Here is a 24,243-nt window from a genome sequence, read left to right on the forward strand (position 1 = left end):
CTTCATTTGAAATAAGGCATACAATGTCCTCTATAGATGCATTACATTCTGTATGTAATCAGTGCTGAGCACATATTTTGTTAATGTAAGGAACACAATTTTCCCCTACTTTACAAATGTTTATAGATATAATAATAAAACAATGAGACATTTAAGCCTCCTCCAATTAAGCACTTCGCCTTGCAAGTAGTAATACTTGACTCTTCATTTGCTTTGTGGATTTTTTAACTGCTCAATTTAAAACAGAAATAAGGTTATGGAATGAAAAATTACACTGCAGGTTAGTTGGAATTTTGAAAACTTCTTTGCGGTTGTAAAATAGAAGTTAATGTTAATGGGTCCAAAGATGGTTAGATCCTTTTGTTTTCTTGTCTTCTTGGGAAGACAACATCAGGAAGGTTGGAGACATGGGGAAGCAGGGGAAGGACCCTCCTCTAGCAGAGGTTATTGTCAAGGTGGCCAGTTAAACCATCAGTTGAATTTTGTCAACATGTTTCAGGAAGTATCAGGACAGGAGTGGGTAGAATTGATGTAATCTATGGATGCCCATATAGGTTAGTAAAATTTAACATCTCTAATATAATGAAAACCAAATGAAACTTAGCAGAAGCTACTGAAGCAAAGTAAAGTAAAAGATGTAATCCAGTGGACATTTCCCCAACAGCACATTGTACCTGCAAATAGCCAACATTATTTTATCTCCTTGTCACAGAGACAACTAGCTTTGCAGAATTGTTGAACTGACTGGGACCCGCATCCAAAACTTCGTTTTTGTGCCTTACAGTTACTGTATTCATCATAGTAGAGGCAGGGGTTAGCTGGAAGAAAAAAGCATGTTTACACTATATTACCTTCAAAATTCACCATTAATAAAGAACGAGATAATCTTCTTAAAGACTTCAATGGAACTATCCAACCACCCCCCCGCCCCCACATCCCAAATGCCTCTGAAAATGACCAATCTGTTTCTCCTATCTGGGAGTTTGGTTTTTTCAGATTCCACACACAAGTGAAACCATATGGTGTTTGTCTATGTCTAACTTATTTCACTTAGAATAATGCCTTCAAAATCCATCCAGGGGTGCCTCTGTGGCTCAGTGGATTAAGCCTCTGCCTTCAGCTCAGGTCATGATGCCAGGGTCCTGGGATCAAGCCCCATATGGGGCTCTCTGCTCAGCAGAGAGCCTGCTTCCCCCTCTCTCTCTGCCTGCCTCTCTGCCTACTTGTGATCTCTTTCTGTGTCAAATAAAAAAATAAAATCTTAAAAAAAATCCATCCATGTTGTCATAAATGATAAGATTTCCATTTGTTTTATAGCTGAACAATATACATTATATATAATATATATATATAATGTATATATATATAATGTATAACTGTTCAGCAGTAACAGTAACTTAGGCATGGAAATGACCTAAGGATCCATTGACAGATTTAGTGGATAAAGAAAATATTATAAATATATATATATGTGTGCGTGTAAATATACATATATATTTATATATATTTATATTATATATATTATATATTATATATACATACATAAATATACATATATATGTGTGTATATACATATATATTTATATATTTATTTATATTATATATTATATATATTTTTATACACACACATATACATATATTTATAATACTTTCTTTATCCACTAAATCTGTCAATGGACCCTTAGGTCATTTCCATGCCTAAGTTACTGTATCTTCTTGAGTTAATGTTTTTGTTTTCCTCAGATAGCTATCCAGAAGAAAAATTGCTGGATCATATGACCGTTATATATTTAAATTTTTGAGTAACCTCCATAAGTGATGGTGCCTATTTACAGTCCCATCAGCATTGCATAAGGGTTTCCTTCTCAATACCCCCTTGCCCCTACTTATTACCTCTTGTCTTTTTGATGATAGACATTCTAACATATATGCAGTATATCCTTGCATTCTCTGATGATCAGTGATACTAAACACCTTTGCCTGTACCTGTTGGCTGTATGGATATCTTCTTTGAAAAAATATAAATTCAGCTTCTTTGCCAATTTTCTAATTGGATTTTTTATTCAGATTTTTCAATTCTTTATATATTTTGGAGATTAACATCTTATCAGACATAAGATTTGCAAATATTTCATCTCATTCAATGGGTTGTCTTTTTATTTTGTTGATGGAGATGGTTTTCCTTGCTGTGAAGCTTTTTAGTTAGATACAGTCTCACTTGTTTATTTTTGCTTTTGTTATTTTTCTTTAAGTGTCAATTTGTCCCCCATGATTTTCTTTTCTTTTCTTTTTTTTAAAGATTTTTTTTTTTTTTTTTTAGATTTTATTTATTTATTTCACAGACAGAGATCACAAGTAGGTGGAGAGGCAGGCAGAGAGAGAAGTGGAGGCAGGCTCCCTGCTGAGCAGTGAGCCCGATGTGGGGCTCGATCCCAGGACCCTGGGATCATAACCTGAGCTGAAGGCAGAGGCTTAACCCACTGAGCCACCTAGGCGCCCCTTTTTTTTAAAGATTTTATTTATTTATTTGACAGACAGAGATCACAAGTAAGCAGAGAGGCAGGCAGAGAGAGGAAGGGAAGCAGGCACCCTGCCAAGATGACTCAGGGCAATCCCATGACCCTGGAATCATGACCTGAGCTGAAGGCAGAGGCTTTAACCCACTGAGCCACCCAGGTGCCCCTGCCCCATGTTTTCTTCTCATTTTATGGTTTTAAGTTTTATGTTCAAGTCTTTAATCCATTTGAGTTGATTTTTGTGTGTGGTGTTATATATGATTCCTGTTTCATTCTTTTGCATGTGGCTGTCTGTCTAGTTTTCCCAGCACCGTTTATTGAAGAGACTGTCTTTTCCCTTTGTATGTATTTGGCTTCTTTGTTATAAACTAATTGACCCTATATGTATTGGTTTATTTCGGGGCTCTCCATTGTTTTATATATATTTTATTATGTTCAGTTAGCCATTCTGTTCCATTGATCTATGTGTCTGTTTTTATGCTAATATCATACAGTTTTGATTACTATATATAGCTTTGTAATATAGTTTGAAATCCAGAAGTATGATATCATGAGCTTTAGTCTTCTTTCTCAAGATGGCTTTGGCTATCTTTTGTTATTCCATACAAATTACAGGATTACTTGTTCTAGTTCTTGAAAAATGCCTTTGGAATTTTGATAGTGATTGCACTGAAACTGTAGATAACTGTAGATAGTATGGAAATTCTAAAAAACATTAATTCTTCCAAACCATAAGCATGGAATATATTCTCATTTATTTGTATCTTCAATATTTCTCAGCAATATCTTATAATTTTTAGTATATAGGTCTTGGTAAAATTTATTCTTAGGTTTTTTCGTCTTTTTTATGCAATTAAAAATAGGATTTAAGAAAAATTTCTTTTTCTGATAGTTTGCTGGTAGTATACATAAAATAACTGATTTTTGTATATTGATTTTGTATCCTCCAATTTTTTAAATTCAGTTATTAATTCCAATAGTTTTCTGGTGGAGTCTTTATGGTATTTTATATATACCATCATGTCATCTGCAAGTAGAGACTGTCTTATTTTTCCTTTCTGATTTTAATTACTTGTATTTCTTTTTCTTGTCCTATTACTCTGAGTAGGACTCCCAGTACTACGTTAAATTGAAATGGTAAATGTAGGCATTGTTGTCTTGTTCATGGTCTTAGAGGAAAGGCTTTTCAGTTTTGATTGGTGAATATGATGCTTGTTGTGGGCTTCTCACATCTGGTCTTTATTATGTTGAGGTAATGTAATACCTTTGTACCTAGCTTGAGGTTTTTATCATGAAAGAATGTCAAATTTTTTCAAATGCTTTTTCTGTATCTTTTGAGATGACTATATGATTTTTATTCTTCACATTGTCTGATTTGTGGATGTTGAGCCATTCTGGCTATCTTAGCATTAATTCCACTTCATTGTGGTGTATGATCTTTTTAATGTATTGTTGCAATTGGCTTGCTAACTTTCACTGAGAATTTTCCATCTATGTTCCTCAGATATATTGGCCGGTAATTTTTATTTATTTATTTTTTTGTATTGCAGTGTTGTTTTCTGATATTAGTATCAGGGTAATGCTGGCCTCATAAAATGAGTTTGGAAGTGTTCCCTTCTCTTCTATTTTTGAAAGAGTTTTAGAATTATTCGTACTAAATATTTAAATGTTTGGTAGAATTCACTAGTAAAGCCATCTGGTCCTGGGATTTTTTTTAGTTGGGAGATTTTTGATTATTGATTAAATCTCCTTACTAGTACTTAGTCTGTTCAGATTTTCCATTTGTTCACGATTCAGTTCCAGTGTGCTGTGTGTTTATTTCTTCATAATTTAGTCTTTGTAAGTTGTATTTTTTTTAAGTTTAGTTTTGTATGTTGTATGTACAAATAGGATAAATTCCTATTTATCCAATTCTTCAAATTAGTTATCCAATTTGTTGCTATACAATTGTTCATAGCAGACTCTTATGTTCTTTTTTTGTTGTTGTTTATGTATATTGGGTGTAATGTCTTTGCTTTAATTTCTAATTGTAATTATTAAACATCCTCTATTTTCTTTTCTTTCTTTTTCTTCTTCTCTCTTCTTTACTCCTCCTCCTCTTCCTCCTTCCTCTTCTTCTTCTTCTTCTTCTCTGCTTCTTCTCCTTCTCCTACTTCTTTCTCTTCCTCCTCTTCTTCTTCTGGTAAGTGTGGCTAAAGCTAAAGATTTTTCTATGTTGTCTTTTAATTAAAGAGCTCTTCCTTTCATTGATCTTTTTCACTGTCTTTTCACTTTTAGTTTTATTTATTTCTACTCTAATTTTTGTTGTTTTTCTCCTTCTACTAACTCGGAGCTTAGTTTGTTCTTTTTGTTTTGAAAATAAAGTTAATTTGTTAAGCTTTTATTGTTGTTGTTGCTATTATAAGTATTTGTTGTTATGAATTTCCCTCTTTGAACTGCTTTTACTGCTGTTATAGTATATAAATTATATTAATATATATAATTTGACTTATTTTATACTATGAATTTTATTTTTATAAAATTTATTTGAATTACACTAAACTGCTTTTTTGTGTATATCCAGGTCTTATATTTTAAGCATTGTTTCCATTCCAGGGTGGCCCAATCTGAGATATCTTTCTCTAATAATTCTTATCTTCTCGTGCATTTATAGGTGAACAGAGTTTAAGATATGCATCTTTTATGGCATAGATTTAATCTTCTTGAGTAATACTTTCCCTTTCCTACTCTCATTTTACTTCTGTTACATTTTTATACCATTATAGACATTCCTCTTATATCTTGGATTAAAAAACACTTACCCCATCCACCCAGCATAGGTAATTAGTAGATATTCTATTTTTCTCCAACCACATTTCTTTTCAGAAATGGGATGCAAAAAGTGAGGTTGAAAGTAAGAGAAAAAGGAAAAAAAAGAGAGAAAGAATAAATGAGACTTAGAAGAGTATCTATCTCTCTCTCTAGAGAGAAAGAGGAAATTAGGAAATTAGGAAATTTTCCTAATTTTAAGAATTAACAAAGTGACTTATTTGGTTTGGGAAAATAGGTCTTCTGGGCTTCTAAGTCTGAAGTAAAAGGGCACTTTTCCTGGGCTAGTTACTTCTCTATAAACTTGTTGAAAATTATCTTATCAAAATTATGCTCAGGGATTAGGAGCTATGTTTTCAGGAACCTCTAGAAAAAGGAACCCATTTGGTTAGTACTGCTTTGTAGGTAAGGTTTATTGAAGAAATAGAGCAAGTGCTGTAAGGGGACAGCGTGACCATCAACTGATATCTTCTAATGTGTCAGCAGGAACACGGAAGAATAAGGATCACTCCATAAGAAATTATATGCCCTAATAAGTGGTCAGGTAGGTAGGGGAGCTATGGAGCAGCAAGAAGCTGAGAATGTTGGTATCCTGAAAACAATATGTCTAATTTCAAGGTTGCAATAAGAGAGCCCAGGAACTTTTTTATAGAGCAGAGAAAAATATATAGTTATATTAACATCTTATCCAAGTTTTCCTTATTAGGGTCATTAAACTTTAGGGTGGGGGGCTTGAGTTTAGACTTAGACATTCTAATATCCATTCCCATAAATTTAATCAATCATCGTCTTGGTCCCTCAGGAAGGAGAAATAAGAAATAATGTTGATTTTTCCTTGTGTGATGATTCAGAAAAAAGTTATAGAAAAGTGCAATATTGTCAGTCCTTAACTTGAAGTACACATGGCTCCCGGGTCTACATTAAGCAAACTGAATGTAAAACTTACTGCAAAGTTTATTTTCACAGTCATTTGGACAATCTCCACATGGACTTCCTGCGTTATAAGGATTATTCATTTTGGCAGGATCATTTCCCCTTAAAAAAAAGGATAAAGAAAAAGGTGATGTAATAATATAGATTCTTGGACAATGCATATAAAATGTTACTCACTATTTATAATCAACATTGAAAACAATTTTTGAAAACCACTTCTAGATAATGATGATAATCTTTAAGATAGGTTTAAGATTTCTAGACTTGCTGTGAAGTGTGTAAACCTGGTGATTCACAGACCTGTACCCCTGGGGATAAAAATATATGTTTATAAAAAATAAAAAATTAATTTAAAAAAAAAGATTTCTAGACTTGCAATGATGACAATTTATCTTTCTGAATGTGTAACAGGCAACTGTGGGCTCCTAAGAACTTTAGAATTTACCCTATTCAGATAGTTAAGCTCTAACAGGACTGGAATCTATGAAGAGTCAATTCTTTTTTTTTTTTTTTTTAAGGATTTTATTTATTTGACAGACAGAGATTACAAGTAGGCAGAGAGGTAGGCAGAGAGAGAGAAGAGGAAGCAGGCTCCCTGCTGAGCAGAGAGCCCGATGTGGGGCTCAATCCCAGGACCTGGAGATCATGACCTGAGCCGAAGGCAGAGGCTTAACCCACTAAGCCACCCAGGCACCCCTGAACAGTCAAATCTTAAGCAGAAGAGCTTTAGAGCCATTTATAATTTGTCACTTTTATTTATTTATACCCATAAGGACTTGGTAGGCACTCATGTAAAAGGACATGTTGAGAACATTTTAAGTGAGTCAAGTTGGAAATGTTCTAATTTAATCTTGCACAAGATCATGAGAAACTTGATACATGTTTCTCTTGTGTAGAAACATGGAGCATTATAAAATACGAAAATCTGTCAATATGACTAAATCTAAAGTGGTAGATTTGGGGGAGAGAGAATGAATGTGAATTTTTAGGTCTAAGCTAATAGGAAATTCAGATAAGACAGTTTTACCTGCAGATATCTAAGAAAACAAGGTGGATTATAACTGAATCTTACATAATGTGCTTGAAAAATAAAGTAAATGTTCTGGTTACAAAAGCATTCTAGTTGATATTGTTCCCTTTGATATCTGAATTGTTAGACTTTCATTTTTTTTTTTTTTGCCTTTTTTTTTTTAAAGTAAGTTTTATGTTCAATGTGGGGCTTGAACTCATGAACTAGAGATCAAGACTTGCATGCGCTACCAACTAAGCCAGCCAGGTGCTCCCAAATTTCACTTTATAAAAGGAACTTATTCCTTAATTAGAGATTTTGTCAGACTCTTGGTCTAATCTTTGCTGCAGAATATTCTCTATCACAGTTCCATGTGTTTTACTTCTGTAATTGTCAGTTCACCAGAAACCACCACTAGCCCCTGAAAGATTTAGTACAGTTGATGTGTTGTAGATGCAAAGAGATCTTACTGACTTTGGTGCTAATTATATAGATAAAATCATAACAAATATTATCTACTAAAATCAAGACACAATAAGACCAGAAAATAACTCATATAGAGCACTTATATAAATATATCTATTGAATCTACACTGATACTAGAGACCTCATTTAAAGTATAAATATGGTAACATATTAACAGATAAATAATTTTTACTGATTCATATTGAATATTTTTTATTTTGCAAAACCCATGGGGGAATAGCTGTTAAACATTATGCTTAAAGCTCATAGTATGATGGAAAATTTGCATATTCAACTATATAGGTACAGATAGCTGAAGGAGACGTATGCAGACCACTCATTAACTTTCCTTAGCAGAATATATTTAAACAGGCATTTGTAGTGAACTATTAGAGGACTATAGATCAAGCTCTGAACAATCTCTAATTTCTCATGATTACCACTGGAACCACACAGTGTGCTCCTGTGACCTTCTACAATCACCTTTGTCTGAAATTGATCGTGCCTATAGAGCAACCACAGTTGAGAGAGCAAAGGAATCCACCTTCTCCTCACTGAGGCAATCAGACTATCTCTTCTAGGAGTGGTTACTCACACCTTGATAACACATAAATTTAATTTCTAAAGAAAAGGCATATATCAATAGTTAGACCAGAAAGCTAAATAAAGGAACACTTCAATTTTCCATTTGTTTATTCTTGATATGCCACGATATTTCTGCCCTTGCATTCTAAATATACTTTAGAATGGTTGAAGTAGATATCCTTGTTTTTTTGCTTATGCTAATCAATAACACGGGTAATAGTTTTGAATTTGGCATTCTATTAATAAAATATAAATAAAAATTATTTTAAAAATATGATATAAATAAAATTGTGTGTGTGCACGTGTGTGTGTGCAATGTTTTTAGGTATTAGCTAAATGGCATTTTATCCTTAAGGTTCCACTTAAATTAAATGAAATATTTATTTGAGTTTTCTTATATATTCTTTGATAAACTGGATTATGTAAGAGGGATATATTTCTAAAGACTTTGTGATACCAAGCTGTATAATACATACTCATGACAATAGTGACAAACATAGAGAAACTGAGTTGCCAATCTTTTGGGGCATGATGATATTCCACAGCCAATGAGGTAAGAAGTGGCCCAAACAATCTGTAATGATAAAAAGATTATTTTATTAATAATTTGACTTGGGCTAAATGATTACAATATGAATATTGTTATCCATGGCTGAAAATAAACATGTTTGCTTTTAGGATGCTTTGAGCATGGCTTATTAGGAATTAATAGAAACAGAAAGATTTGCATATGTCTGGATAACACACATACATATGCACACTTATTGGTCATCCTTAATGCTGGCTCATTTTATTATCAACTGTATATGGAAAATGAGGTAAGATGATGAAGGCTGGTTGGTGATTGTATAAAAATCAAATAACGGGAGGAACTTTATTTAATCATCAGAGAAGAAGTATGGTATAGAGTAGAATTTGCTTTTAAGGCAAAATATCTCAGTGTCAAATTCTATTTCTACCACTTCCTGGTTGTATGGCATTTACCAGTTTATGCTTTGAAATTTTATTTTTCTATTTGTAAAATTGTATAAATAATATTAGTATTATCTTCTATATCACAGGTGTTTTGTGGGAATTGGATAATAATTTTTCTTAAGTGTTTGGAAAAGGAAATATTAGGTTATCATCTGAGTGTGATGGAACTAATGGTCTTAGATATAAATAGTGAGTTTAGTCTACATTTATATTAGAGAAATAAAAGGTCAGAATTAATGTCACAAATTTGGCATATTTTTAGTTCTCTGGGTGATCATTTTATTTGTATCCTCTGATTGTTTGATAAGGCAAATTAAATGAATAAAGAGTCTAATGTTATAACATTCTTAGATTCCTAGAACATATCCATTTTGTACAAGGGTATAAATTTTAAAATAAGAATGCTATTTGCTGGTCTTTTATTTAGAATATCTGCATTATTATCCATAAGTGATTTAAGTCTATGATTTTTAAATGGGCAGTCCTGAAAAAGCAGACCAAAGTTGGAAGTCTTATGCTTTCTAATATCAAACCTTACCACAAAGCTATAATAATTAAAACACTGGTAGTGGCATAACAATAGACATATAAACCTTAGAACTAAACTTGAGTCCAGAAATAAATCTTCACATGGTCTTCATATATGGAGAAATGATTTTCAAAAGGGTGCCAAGATGAGCCAACAGTGATTAGATTGTCTTATCCCAAACAAGTTGGAAAAACTAGATATCAACATGCAAATAAATGAAGTTGGGCCCTACCTTTTACAAAATTACAAAAAATAAGTCCAAATGAATTAAATATATAAGTGTAAGAGCTGAAACCATAAAAACAATTCTTAGAAGGAAACATAAGGAAAAAACTTCACAATACTGAATTTGGCAGTGATTTCTTGGATAAGACACCAAAAACACAGACAGAAAAGGAAAAAAAAATAGATAAATTGGACTTTATCAAAATTTAAAACATTTGTGCATCATAGGATACTATTATCAGAATGAACAGGCATTCTATGTAATAGGAATTGATGTTTGCAAATCATATACGTGCTAAAGGATAGATATCTAGAATATATAAAGAACTCTTACAACTCAGCAACAAAACCCCAAATAACCCGATATAACCCAGCAACTCTAACTGGAGAAAGAACTTCTACAGAAGTAATTTAGGTTAAATGAAGTTCTGAGCTTGAGACCATGATCTGATAGGGTTCCTGTCCTTATAAGAAAGTGCTGGCACTCATGCTTTCACTCTTTCTCTCTCTCTTTTTTTTTTTTTCCTCTCTCTCTGCAAGCATGCATAGGCAAAAGGAAAGTAAAGTCCATGCACGGACATAATGAAAAGAAGGCAGAAAGAGAACTCTCACAGAAACAAACTATGCTGCAAAAGTTCATAGACTACCAGCCTCCAAAACTGTAGAAAATAAATTTCTGTTGTTTAGTCCATCCAGCTTGTGGTTCTTTGTTACGGGAGTCCAAGCAGACCAAAACAGCACGGATGTGGAGAAATCAGAAGTGTCATTGCTACTGGGAAGTGTCAAATAATGCAGCTGTTCTGGAAAACAGTATACCAGGTCCTCAAATAATTCAGCATATGATTACCATGTGATCCAGAAATTCCATTTCTAGGTATATACTCAAAAGAACTGAAAGCAGGATATGAACAGATATGTACACACCAATGTTCATAGCAACATTATTACCTATAGCCAAAAGTGGAAACAACCTAACACCCATCAGTGAATGAATGGATAAACAACAGGTGGTATATACATACAATGGAATATTATTCGCCTTTAAAAAAGAGTAAAATTATGACCTGTGCTACAACATGAATGAACATCAAATGAGGATATACTGCTAAGTTAAATAAGGTAGACACAAAGGGACAAAAAATGAAAGATTCCAGTTATATGTGGTATCTAGAGTAATCAAATTGATAGATACAGAAAGTAGAATGGTTCTTGCCAGAGGCTGGGGAGATGGAGAAGGGGGAAGTCATTGTTTAATGGGTACAGAGTTTGGGAAGGTGAAAAGTTCTGAAAATCTATAGTTGAGATTGCTTCATAACAATTTGAACGTAGTTAAAGCTACTGAACACTAATGCTACATAATTTTAAAATGATGAAAATGGCAAATTTTATAAAATATATTCATATATGCATATACAAATGATTGTTATGTATTATATGTGTATATATGCAAATAATTATATATGATAAATAAAAATAATATATGTGTATATTTTACAGATATATACGTATAATTTTATCACAGTAAATATAAACCAGAGGAAGAGGATTCTCTGTATTATAAGGTACTATTATTTTCATCCTTTAGACATATTAGAAATATAATTTTTAAGTGACACTGATGTTTTATGATTTTGTTAATTCCCAAAAGTCCAAATATATAAAAAAAGGAGACTAAAGAGTTAAGCAGCTTCTCTAAGCCATCTATTGAGGGAATCACATTTCCTTATGTTTCAAATTATAACAGGAACTCAGTGGGTCAAGTGCAAGTTTGCGAAAAGTGGGTAGAATGATTTTTCTCAGTCCCTGTTTTCCACACATTCTTCTAGACATTTAAACAATGTGCATATTTGCCAATATGCAGCTTACCTGAGTGTAATGCTCAATTGTTAAGTCATCATCTGTTGATATCTGTTCCCCATACTTGAAATATTTAGATTCATTGTACCAGATTTTAATTACACTTGACCACGAGATAGGATAAGTTGTCAAATGCATATTTTCTCCACAAAAAGTATCTGAAAGGGAGAAAAAAGTCTGTGTCATACTTGAAGAAACTGGGAAATATATTACAAGGATAGTTTCCTCATTTTCATTTTACAAATATTTCACCAGTCATCCAAGCAACGTCTTATTTTAAAAAGAAAATCAAAAACAAAAACAAACTCAGCTGTATCTCTGCTGGAAATCTCTGCTGGCAACTTGTGGTACTTAGGTTTGGTGAGAAGTTGACAGGAGGAGGTGATGTGCAAGCTTAGAAATCAGGTCAACATTTCAGACTCTGCCACTTCTGAGCTGTTGAGAAGGGTGAAACCAGTCGAAGTAGCTTATGGGTTGTAACAGGACCCATGACTTGAAAACAGCCACAGAGAGGTATTCATTATGCAAGAGCCTTGGAATAAGTATTTGCTCATTTAGCCATCCACTTGTGATGCGGGTTCTTGATCACAAATGGTATTCAGGAGTGATTTACCTTTCTCTGGGGCAGGAAAGATTCCTACTGCTAATTCATGCATCAACATTGGGCAAAATGGCCAATAATTTGTAAATATGGAAGTTTCATTAGTATTTTAAAAATATTTTGCAATAAACAAGTATCTCATAAGTATTAATAATGTCTACTTGTATAGGAAGTACTAATAGCTTTTCTGGAAACCAGCAGTGATTCACCTGATATATATGCCATTGAGATGGACTCTTCTATGAGCACCTAAATTTGTTCTCATGTACAGCTCAGTAGAGTTGAATAGAACTCACCTCTCAACTCTATTAGTGTTTCAAAGGCAAAGGTATCCCTAGGGTGATATAGTGTATAGCTGAAATAACTACATAGAATGGAAAGCTTCTAGCTATCTAGATGTCCATCCAGTTATCATTGTATTACTCAACTATTCTGTAATGTCAAGAGCTTTGATTCTTATTTCTGATTATAAGAATCTGAAATTTGAAATTTGAATATCCAAATTTAAAAATTAATAATAAGAAAACAGTGCAGTGGGCCACAATCCACTGTCATTTATGGGGCCATATATAGACTGAATGCATTAACTTACCTTTTTCCAGGTTACTTAATGTTCCCTAAGGATTTTTGAGTATGGAGGTGAGTCATGCAGATGTATATACCTACTTGTAATTCGCCTCTTAATTGAGTTGCTTTCTCGTAATTCACACTGCTTTGACAACATTCTGGCATTTTGTGCAGCTTCTTCACTCCAATCCTACAGTGGAAGAGTAAAATATAAGAACCTGGTCTTATTGGCATTTCCATGATAATATTCTAGTTTATTGTTTCGAAAAAATAAAGGCTAGCAATATCCTCAATTTCATAATCTAACAATTTAAATAATAATATTAAATATTCTGGTTGGAAGAGGGAGACAAAACTTTGACTCACCATGTTAGCCCTTGAATTTATAAAATCAAAATTTGATAATAATATTCAGATATAGCTTCTCTTTCAGAAGTGTGAAAGAGTTCAAGTAAATGCTTTCAATAAAACAGATCAGGGTTAGAAATCCATTCCATTATTTATTAGCAGTTTAATCTCTGACACATTATTTAATCTTTTTGAATATGTTCTTCATCTGTAAAATGTGACCCATCATTCATGCCTAATAGTTTGTTCTAAAGTCTTAATGTAGTAATTTATGCAACACAATTGTAGTATGACAAATCTTATACTATGTGCTCTATAAATAAACAAAGACTAGGTACGGTGTCACATGTCTCCATCTAAAATTATAAATAATAATAAAAATAGTAGCTAAAACCACATGTCAGGATCTGTTACCAATTCTGTACCCATATTTTCAAATTTTGACCCAGAGCAACTCTATAAGGGAAGTACTATTGTTATCCCCATTTGCAAATGGTGAAACAGAGATGTTGCATAATTTCTTAGGGTAACACAACCTATAAGTAGCCAAAAAAGAATTAGAATCCACATTATTCTGTCTTCAGAATGTGTGCTCTTAACTCTTAATTGGTGTCAATTGTGCTGAATTGAAGCATTTTGTCAGGCGTATCTCCAGGTAAGTTGAAAGGAGGCAGAAAGTCTATATTGTTAATCATGGGGCTTTGACGAATGTTCTTCCTAACACTCTTTAATCCTTACCTCTGCATGCAACACATCACCAACAAAAATTTTAGACTTCAGTTTTTACTACCGGCATTGACATAAATCATTCACTTCCTCTTTAGAATAAGTTTTGGATGACACCCGACTTAGATTTTCACCATTTTTCCTGGTAGCAAAGATGTTTCAGCATACGTGTATGCTGCCATCTGGGTTAGTTTTACAGAATTACCCTTCACGTTGAAGGAATTTAGTAAATCTTGAGATGAATTAAGTAAGTCATTAGCCGTTTTGTAAGGTTTGATTGCTTCATGTGAGAAAAGTTATAGTTTAATAGTGGATATATCTACCCGAGGAAGTGGAGATGATACAACAATCCTGTTAGGGCACAGGATCTCCTGGTGGGAATATCATCATTGCATGCCTTAGTTAAAAACAAAAACAAAAACAAACAAACAAACAAAAAAAACCCCTTGCTTATTATGACCAGATATGACCAAGTGATTAGGACTATCTATAAGTTATCTGGGTGACTTACAACTCATTGCTTGTTGTATATGCCGTGATGTACTACCAGGTCACTTTCTGAACCGAAGCACTAATTTCCTCTTAAGCTAGGAGTCCTGTCTACTGACAGTTCTACTGTCTGTCCTTTGTAAAAATTGTCCTGCACCCAGGAGCATAACCCCTTCCCTGGGGTAGTCCATACCCAACAACTGATGGATATGGGAACTGTAAATTCCAGGCCACTTCCCTCCTACTCAGAAGGGTTGTCTTGGTTGTATTAAGCTTCCTGAAGAATTATCTGAGCCCTCTGTTGTGACTATATCACAATCCAGCTTTTCCATATGTCCACTGCTGCTTTTCTCTCTACCTCCACAGGTAGGTATCCATCTGGTGATTGTTCTCCAATAAACATTCTGCATGCTAATCTCCATCTGAATATGCTTATCTTGTCGCATAAACTACCTGCATCATTCATTTCATACAGTCTGTGGTTCAGACCTCTTTAAGGAAGCTGTCTAGGATATTACCTCTGATTAATACTGGTAAGATGCTCCTTTCTTTCTGTGACAGACCCAGGATTAAAATCACAAATGAATAGTCAGGGTTATTGCATCAAAGCTATGAATTCTGGCTTTAATACGTGGTTCCATTTAATTGATTTCTAACCCTATGTATGGAAACTTTTAGAAAATCTCTGCCTGGCAGTTGTGATTGCCTCTTCAGCCCTGCTGTAACTCTATCAGTTCCTTTCTAGCCACATCCAACGCATTGTTTATGGAACAGCTCAACTCTCGTATTCCTTTTAAAATACGATTCAGTCTTACTGGTCACCTAATTTATAGTCTTGTTGATCTCTCCTGCCTTTACACTTTCGCATCTGAATGTATTCATTCTTACATTAGGTTCTAAAAGTTCCTTTGTAGTTGCCTTTAATCCACAATAATATAATCTCTGAAATCTGAGTCTATACTTTCCATTTATTCTAAAATTTCTTTCGAACCTCCTAGCTACATGTGTTTGCTCCTCTGGAAACCAAGGAGTTTGGACCCTGTTTGTACTAAAGGAGGTGCCTGGAGCTGTGCCATTTGCATTTGCATCTGTACTTAATTCAGTGCTTATTATTTTGGATGTTAGCTAATTTCTCTGAGGTTCTGACTCTTTATCAATAAAATGGAGATGACAGTATTATCTGGATCACAGAACTATTGATTTAAATGAGTTAATGTAACAAAGTTCTAAAAGAGTGCCTGTCAATAGTAAGCACAATATACATGTCAGGCACAGCACTCAGAATGCAAGAAAGCCTGTGATAAGTGCTGAATTTTTATTGTTTTGTTTAAATAACACTTTCCCTTTTAAGGTGACCAAGAGATGAATTTCAAAATAATGTTTTTCTTCACTTGCTTCCCACTTTCATCATTTGCCTGAGGAGACGGTCCCTTAGAATCGCTCTCCAGAGCGAGTGCTAGTTAGAATTAGAAATTTCTAATTCTTGTACACTAGACCCATCCAAGCAAGGTTAAAGGGACCAGGATAAGGTTGCAGAGAAACCTGAGTGATACTTCTGGGAGATAAGACTTAGGCAGCCAATCACCTGGTACTTCTGAGACTGCCCTAAATTTGTTTTGTTCTGTAGCACCTACTCTGCTCACACACCAGGTTTATAATGGATAGACAATTCTCTTTTTATGGGATGCCAGGGAACTGGGAAATAGGTTTGTCAATATTGGTTTATCTGGCAGGACCCCCTAACTTCGAATCTGGACATTTTTATGCCCCAATAATGGGTCCGTGATTAAAGGAGCGAGACCGATACAAAGCAAAGGTCAAGCAAAGCTTCATTTCGCACCAAGCATCAAGAATCTAACCGAACGTTCTGGGCCGCACCTCTTACAAGAGAGGGCGACCCTTCTCTGCTTCACAGTCTAGCTTTTAAGGGCAAAGGCCATGCGGTCAGGCCTGGCCACACACAGGTGACCAATGAGATTGTAACACACAAAGGAAACTCCACAGTGATGCTAGGTGACCAACTGAGTTACAATTTACCCTAGTAGACATTTGAACCAGCCTATCACACCTTGATTGGGATTGGCGCCAAAAAGGGCTCCCAAAGGGCGGGGCCCATACTCCTTGGTAACCAGGGAGACAGTATGCATGCCCCCCACTGATCGATGTCTCCACCTGGCCACCTTTGTATCTGGGCTTTGTTACCTGTAAATCTCCTGGGGGAAGGGGAGCAGGGACAGTTTCTAAATAGGTCCTTACAGACATCTTGATTCTCAGATGAGAGTCTAGTCTCTGGGCTGCTGCCCAATGAAGACAGTTATGAATTGCCTCTATAACTTATAGCTCGCTGTGCTGACAGTACTGGCCGGCAGCATCAGCTTCAGCTGGGAGCTTGTAGGGGTCTCCACTAGAGACTTTCCAGATCAGGATCTCAGACAGTGGGGCCCAGGAATCTGTGTTTTAAAAAGTTCTTTGGCAATTCTTTGAAGATTAAGAAGCACTGTCCTAGGGTACATTAGGAATGAAATTAGACTTTCTGAGTTGGAATTGTTGCTCTGTCATTTAAAAACTATGTGATTTTGGGAAAGTTACTTACCATCTCTGTGCCTCCATTTTTTTTTTTAATTTTAAGATTTATTTATTTGAGAGAGAGAGAGAGAGGGTACACGCACACAGAGGGAGAGGGAGAAGCAGACCCTGCCGAGCAGGGAGCAGGATGTGGGGCTCTACCCTGGGACACTGGGATCATGATCTGAGCCAAATGCAGATGCTTAACTGACTGAGCCACCCAGGGGCCTCTGTGCCTCCATTTCTTCTGCTGTTAAGTCATAGATTTGTTTGGGAAGACTAAAGTTTTAGTATACTGAAAGTGAAGAGAACTTAATAAAAACTCAGTAAACACTATTACTATTATTGACATCATTGTTGCTGTTTAATTAATCTCACCATCTTCAGCATGTTGCTGGCTGATGGAACTACTCCTCTCCTGAGGGTGTTATGTACAGTAACGATTTCTTCTTGGACAGTTGCCAGTTCAGTGAGGAGAGTATTATATGGAACATATGGAACTGGAGTTGGTTTTGCCTGTGATCAGAAAATTAATTTAATTAGTCTTATTTCTTTTATGTGTAATTCACCACTTATATTCCTAGCAGACCTACAGCAATATGAATTTGTAGTTTATATTTACTAGACAATGATCTATAGGATTTTAAAATTAATGATTGGTCAATAGATTATTTTCCATTTCTCCAGTGCTAGTCTTTCAGGTTTCTGAATGTCATTTTACATTATACAAGTGTATAGCATAAAATACGGGATATACTATGATTGGGGTTTTTCAAATTTATGATTGGTACTTTGAGCCATGTAAAAGTACTTTTTAGGGCCATATAAGCCACAGTGAAAGATATCTTGACATTATACTGACTTCCCTTCCTTGGCTCCTATCCCAACCCATTTCCTGCAAGTGTTCTCTTTGGTTCTTAAATAAACCACTTGCCCTCAAATACTATCTAAAGGATGTGTCTAATCTAAGATATTAATTATTGAATACAAAGCCTCCAGTGTCTTCAACTCAGATTCTACTTTTCTCTTATGCTTATGAAAAAACATTAGCATTTACATGCGTATATGTAAGTATAAAATAGAATTAAAATCAGCTATAATCCAGAATTAATGACTATTCTTTTAATTTGTTTACCCTTTATCTTGCAACTAAGAAGAAAACTGAATGGCTTTAATATTTTAGGTTTTAATTCTATCAAGAGCAGCTTCTTTTTTGTGTGTACTGTATATCACATACACTTCATTCCTTTTGTTTAAAAAGTGGCAAAACATACATAGTATAATTTGAATAGTATCTGTTTATTTCTCAAGTACTATAGGAACATCAGCAATTTCTGAACAAATAGGATCCAACACCATACCTTGCTCAAATTTAGTAGTTGTTTCGTTTATTTTATATCCACATAAAATAGGAATGGGAAAAAGACATAAATATAGAATCCAGAAGACCCTTCTAGAGACTATTTCCTGTGGATATCATTTCCTCAAAAACACAGTCCTATGTGCTATTTTCCTTCATACTTCAGGTAGCCCTCGTCTATACTCGAAGAGAGGTAGGGAATGACCAGAATTCCCTTCCCATATCCAAGTTAAATTTTCTTTGTTCCTCCGAACTCTGCTCCAGTGAAACTCATGACATATTGCTCTACCATCTCGTTTCTGAACATTCATTCTCCTATAACGTTTTTGTATCACTTCCTCTCATTCATTGAAATTGGGCCTTCTGGTTTTTTGGGGTGTGTGTGCGTGTGTGCGTGTGTTTAAAAATTTTATTTATTTATTTATTTATTTTTGAGAGAGAGAGAGAGAGAGCATGAGCTAGGTCAGGGAGGGGCAGAAAAAGAGTAAGAAGTAGACTCTCTGCTGAATAGGGAGCCCCATGTGGGGCTTGATCCCAGGACTCTGAGATCATGACCTGAGCCTAACACACATGTTTAACTGATTGAACCATCCTGATTCAACTGATTGAATTTGTTTCAGAAGGCCCAATTTCAGGGAATTGACTGCAGAAATAGACGTGGACAGGATGAATTTGTTTCAGAAGGCCCAATTTCTTGAAATTGAAATAGACGTGAAATTTCAAGAAATTGAGCCTTCTGAAACAAATTCATCCTGTCCACGTCTATTTCTGCAGTCAGCACAAGGGACTTCAGTATTCACATGGATAGTTCCAGTCATCTTCTATCTCAGGCTCTTGAGTTTTTTTTCTCTCTTAGACCTCTCCTTCAAGTCTCATTAGTCTCCACCATGGTGGTCACAGCCTATATTTTATAATCATACTAAATGCCAAATCACCTGGTCAAACTTTTCCCTGCTTAATCAGAATTTCCTGCTGCTTCAGATTGCTAGGGTCAATCACTCTATTTTCAACATAATCTAGTCTTCTAGCTCTTTTTTCATTATCTCTATTTTCTCTCTCTCCTTTTTTCTATTCATGTTCTCTCTCTCTCTCTCTCTTTTATAAGATTTTATTTATTTATTTGACTGAGAGAGACACACAGTGAGAGAGGGAACACAAACAGGGAGAGGGAGAGAGAGAAGCAGGACTCTCACTGAGCAGGGAGCCTGATGTGGGCCTCGATCCCAGGACTCTGGGATTATTACCTGAGCCAAAGGCAGACACTTTATGATTGAGCCACCCAGGTGCCCCTATTCACGTTCTCTTATTTCAACAAATTCCTTGCTAAAATATTGAATCTTTCCCCATCCATTGCCATTTAGGAACGTCCCCACTTTGGGTGAGACCACAAATTTCCCTGCCCATACAGAATCAGATGAGCAATGGCAGAAAAATATTCCACAAAACGCCAGGTATTGGTATCATACAAAATCCTGATGTCTAATCTCAACCAATCCCTTAATTTTGCTCATCAATTCTACTTATTTTACCTGGTTAGTTCACTTTGTCTTTCTTCATAATGTTATTGCAGAATTTTTGCACTCTACCCCAATTACATTGACTTCTCTCAATAGATTTTGCTATGTCCTACTTTCCCCAGTAAAGAGACAGTCTCTGATGCCAGCTGTTTCAGCTGCTCTTGGTCAGTCTACTAATCTGCTTCTATCTGTTCTTATTCTTTTCTCCTTATCACTTGTGGTACTACAGAACAGATCACACTGTCTTGTTTTTTAACCATCTTATGGAGGTATAATTGACATGTAAAAGCTACACATGTTTAGTGTATACAATTCAATGAGTTTGGGTAACTATACACCTGTGAAACCATCATCACCATCAATATAAACAAACAAAAGAACACAAACATATCAATCACCTCTCAAAGTTTCCTCCTGCCCCCTTTCCTATAACTATTGTTATTATTTTGTGTATCTTATAAAAACGTTTAACATAAGATTTACCCTCTTGGCAAACTTAAAACTGGATGTCCACATGCAAAAGAATGAAATTAGACCCTTATATCACAGCATACATAAAAATCAATTTACAATGGATCTGAAAGGTCCTATAAGGCCTAAAATCATAAAACTCCTAGAAGAAAACATAAGTAAAAACTTCCTTGACATTGGTCTTGGCAAGCACAGACAATGAAAGAAAAAATAAGCAAGTAGGATTGTATCAAACTAAAAAGCTTCTGCATAGCAAATAATAAAGATGAAAAGGCATCTTAATGAATGGGAAAGTATTTGAAGCTATATATCTGATAAGGAATTAATATCCAAAATATAGAAAGAGCTTGTATAACTAACAAAAACAAAACAAAACAAAGTACCTGATTTTAAAAATACACAAAGAACCTAAACAGACATTTTCCCAAAAAAGACTTCTAAATGACTAACGGCTATATGAAAAGGTTCTTAACCTCATTAATCATCAAGGAAATGAAAAATCAAAACCACAGTGATCTATCACCTCACACCTGTTAGGATGGTTATTATTAAAAACAAAATTTCAGGTGTTGCAAGGGATGTAGAGAAAAGGGAACTTTGATATACTGTTGGTGGGAATGAAAAAATGGTAAGACCATAATGGGAAATAGTATTCTCAAAAAAGTAAAAACAGGTCGTTCTTTCAAAAGCTATTTATCCTCAGTGTTGTTTACTCCATTCTCTTCCATTTCCCCAAATCTTACATTACTCATTACCTTTCACTATAACTTCAACCAATTCATTTTCCTTCCCACTTATTCATGATCATTTTGCTTATAACTTAAAATAAACAGATAAAACTTTTCATTTACTTCACTTCCCCATTCATTTGCTGTACTTTCTATTTGCCTTCCCAATCAAAATTCCTGAAAATGTTGCCAGTTCTCACGGCGTAGTTGTTAGTCTATTTGTTTTCTATCCAGAGTCTAAAAAGAGAATATACCATACTGTTTATTTTTATTGGACAAACAGCAACAGTTTATTATTTCCTTTAACTAGGATTCATGTTTAAATTTTATGCAATGAATTTGTGTTTGGGGCTTAATTTGTCTTATGATGTTGTTTTCTTTTAAAATTCTTAAGCCTTAATTTTCTGAGCAAACTTTCTGTAACCATGCAAATGTTCCAATAACTATCTGTCTATGGAATATATACCAGTTGTTTTATCAATGCCTTCAACACTCATATTTTTCCTTTGTATTCTTGGCCAGTAAGTAGATGAGGCTCTGGTTCCCCTGACTGAAAGGAGTTCTTGTTACATACTTTTTCATCTGGACTTTTAACTCTGATACTGATTCCTTCTTTCACATGGCAGCCTGGGCCAGGCTGTCTCCTAGAACATGTACTAAGTGACCTAGACTCGCCTATTACTGATTAGGTCTTAAAGGCAAAATTTGCTCTCTCACTGTGTTTCTCCTTTCCCTCTGATGGTGGGTTTGCTTCAGCTCAGCTTTTCCTCACTGTGAAGTGTGAAGGTCCCACTTCCACGCTGGGAGAATAAAATGGAAAGAGAACCAAAGGAAAAGAAGGAGAACTCTTTTTAAGACTGTACTTACAGCATACTGGAGAATTATTGGGTGTTGGATGAGAGCTCTACCTGGTTCATCTTTGAGGAAGAGGTGTGAGTGATAAAATCAGCACCCCATCACCCAAATCAGCACCCCAATTGTCTGATGTATAGAGATTTTCTTTTATTTATAAAATTAAATGTATTCCATTTTTAACTTCTCTTACCTAGGACATGAAAACATAAAAATCATTCATTTTCTATACCAAATCTCTTGACTTTATTTCATCATAAAAATATTTTGAGTACATGGGACGCCTGGGTGGTTCAGTCATTAAGTGTCTGCCTTTGGCTCAGGTCATGATCTCATGGTCCTGGGATGGAGCCCCAGTGGGGTTCCCTGCTCAGTGGGGAGACTGCTTTTCCCTCTACCTCTGCCTGCTGTTCCCCCTTCTTGTGCTCTCTCCCTGTCTCTGTCAAATACATACATCTTAAAAAAATATATTTTGGGTAAATTAAAAAATGAATTTTTTGAATCATTGAGGCTATTTAGAGGTACACGTTGTTGGGTGACCACAAAATATTAAAGACATTCCTTATACCTCTGAGTGTTTTGTTTTTATTTTGTGATTGTTGAAGTTCTTGTCTTTAATGAGTAGTGAGGTGCAGGCCTCATACTCCATTGCTTATAGTGCCTCACACTTCTCTTCTTCTTGTTCACACCTTGCATTTCATATTTAATTTTGATGTGTCCAATTCTTGTTATAGTCACAAATCAGAGGGTACAATTGGGATATTGATAAAATACTTTCTTTTCTGGGTTAAAAAAAAATCCAAACACTATTTTTCCCATTTAGTTTATGGAGAATGCATGGTATATTATAAAGAAGTAATTCCTGCTTTATAGTTTTAGCTGTGTGTGTGTGTGTGTGTGTGTGTGTGTGTGTGTGTGCATTTGTTAAGTTGTTATTTCAATTTCCCTAGTTAAGATATGGTGTAATAATAGCTTCAGGTGTTCAATATACTAATTCAACACTTCCATACAATACCCTGTGTTCATCACAAGCATACTCCTCAATTTCCATCACCTATTTCTTCCACCCCCACCCCTCTTCCCTCTGGTAACGAACAGTTTTTTTCTCTATAAGAGTTTCTTTTCTCTAAAGTTAAGAGTCACTCTCTCCCTTTTTTCTCCTTTGCTCCTTTGTTTGTTTCTTAAATTCCATATATGAGTGAAATCACATGGTATGTGTCTTTCCCTAACTGGCTTATTTCACTTAGCATAATACTCTCTAGTTCCATCCATGTTGTTTTGAATTATCCAGAAGAGCTATTATGAAATTGGCATGACCCCATGAAGCCAAACTGGCTAGGTTTACTTTCAGGGTCTGCCACTCCCCAGTTACCTGTCATTGCCACATGACTTCACCTGCCTCTGCTTTGGTTCTTTTCCCTGAAGTGTGAAATTAAGAATAGTACTTGCCTACTAGAGCAGGTAAGACCAGGGTGAGTAATGGGTACGGCGTCCTCACAACAGTGTCTGAAACAAAATGAATTCTATGGGGGTAGCTCTTATCCTTTTCTGTAAAGCAATTATGAAACATACAATCCTCACATACTCGTATAATCCAAATAGGCAGGAAACCAGTAGCAGCAGCCAAATACAAGAAGTATTTCATTGTCATCCCTGAGAAGAAAACATAAATTTAGATTACTGTCAATTCCTGGGATTATGTTTTATTATAAACCTGTTTCAACACTCTTTTGCAGTATATTTGCATTTTCTGCAAAAGGAGACCCACAGGATCAAAACAAATTTGAATATGCTAGTGGACCAACAGAGGAAGACAGAACTTCGATTGGAAGAATGATAGACTTTATGTCTTAATCCCTAGAACCTTTGAATATATTACATTACATGACAAAAGATAATTAAGGTAGCAGATGGAGTTCAAATTGCTAATCAGCTGACTTCAAAGTAGGGAAATTGGGGCACATGGGTGACTCAGTTGGTTAGGTGTCCAACTCTTGATTTCAACTTAGATGATGATCTCAGGGTTCTGAGATCGAGCACTACATTGGGCTCCATGCTCAGTGGGGAGTCTGCTTTCCTTCCCCAAACTTGAGAGCATACATGCACACACATACTTT

The 24,243-nt window shown here is 35.1% G+C and overlaps 1 protein-coding gene across 1 annotated transcript; it reads right to left on the reverse strand.

The window, feature by feature from the left end:
- Positions 1–690: 690 nt before the first annotated feature.
- On the reverse strand, positions 691–23,777 carry CRISP1 (cysteine rich secretory protein 1). The gene is made up of 7 exons (XM_032338358.1): positions 23,712–23,777; positions 17,577–17,714; positions 13,170–13,260; positions 11,912–12,060; positions 8,793–8,890; positions 6,271–6,359; positions 691–818 (listed from the first exon to the last, which is right to left on the reverse strand). The coding sequence occupies exons 1-7, from the start codon at positions 23,775–23,777 to the stop codon at positions 691–693; spliced, it is 759 nt and encodes a 252-aa protein (XP_032194249.1).
- Between the last annotated feature and the right edge of the window lie 466 nt (positions 23,778–24,243).

This window comes from Mustela erminea, chromosome 4, assembly GCF_009829155.1.
Source record: "Mustela erminea isolate mMusErm1 chromosome 4, mMusErm1.Pri, whole genome shotgun sequence".
Taxonomy (NCBI): Eukaryota; Metazoa; Chordata; class Mammalia; order Carnivora; family Mustelidae; genus Mustela; species Mustela erminea.

Excerpts from the sequence above, each read along its gene's own strand:
- CRISP1 (XM_032338358.1), bottom strand. The coding sequence starts at position 23,777 with ATGACAATGAAATACTTCTTGTATTTGGCTGCTGCTACTGGTTTCCTG. Across the intron at positions 8,891-11,911 it reads CAATTGAGCATTACACTCAG|ATTGTTTGGGCCACTTCTTA; the intron begins GTAAGCTGCATA and ends TTATCATTACAG. Across the intron at positions 819-6,270 it reads CTGTGAAAATAAACTTTGCA|CTAACCCCTGCCTCTACTAT; the intron begins GTAAGTTTTACA and ends TTTTTCTTCCAG.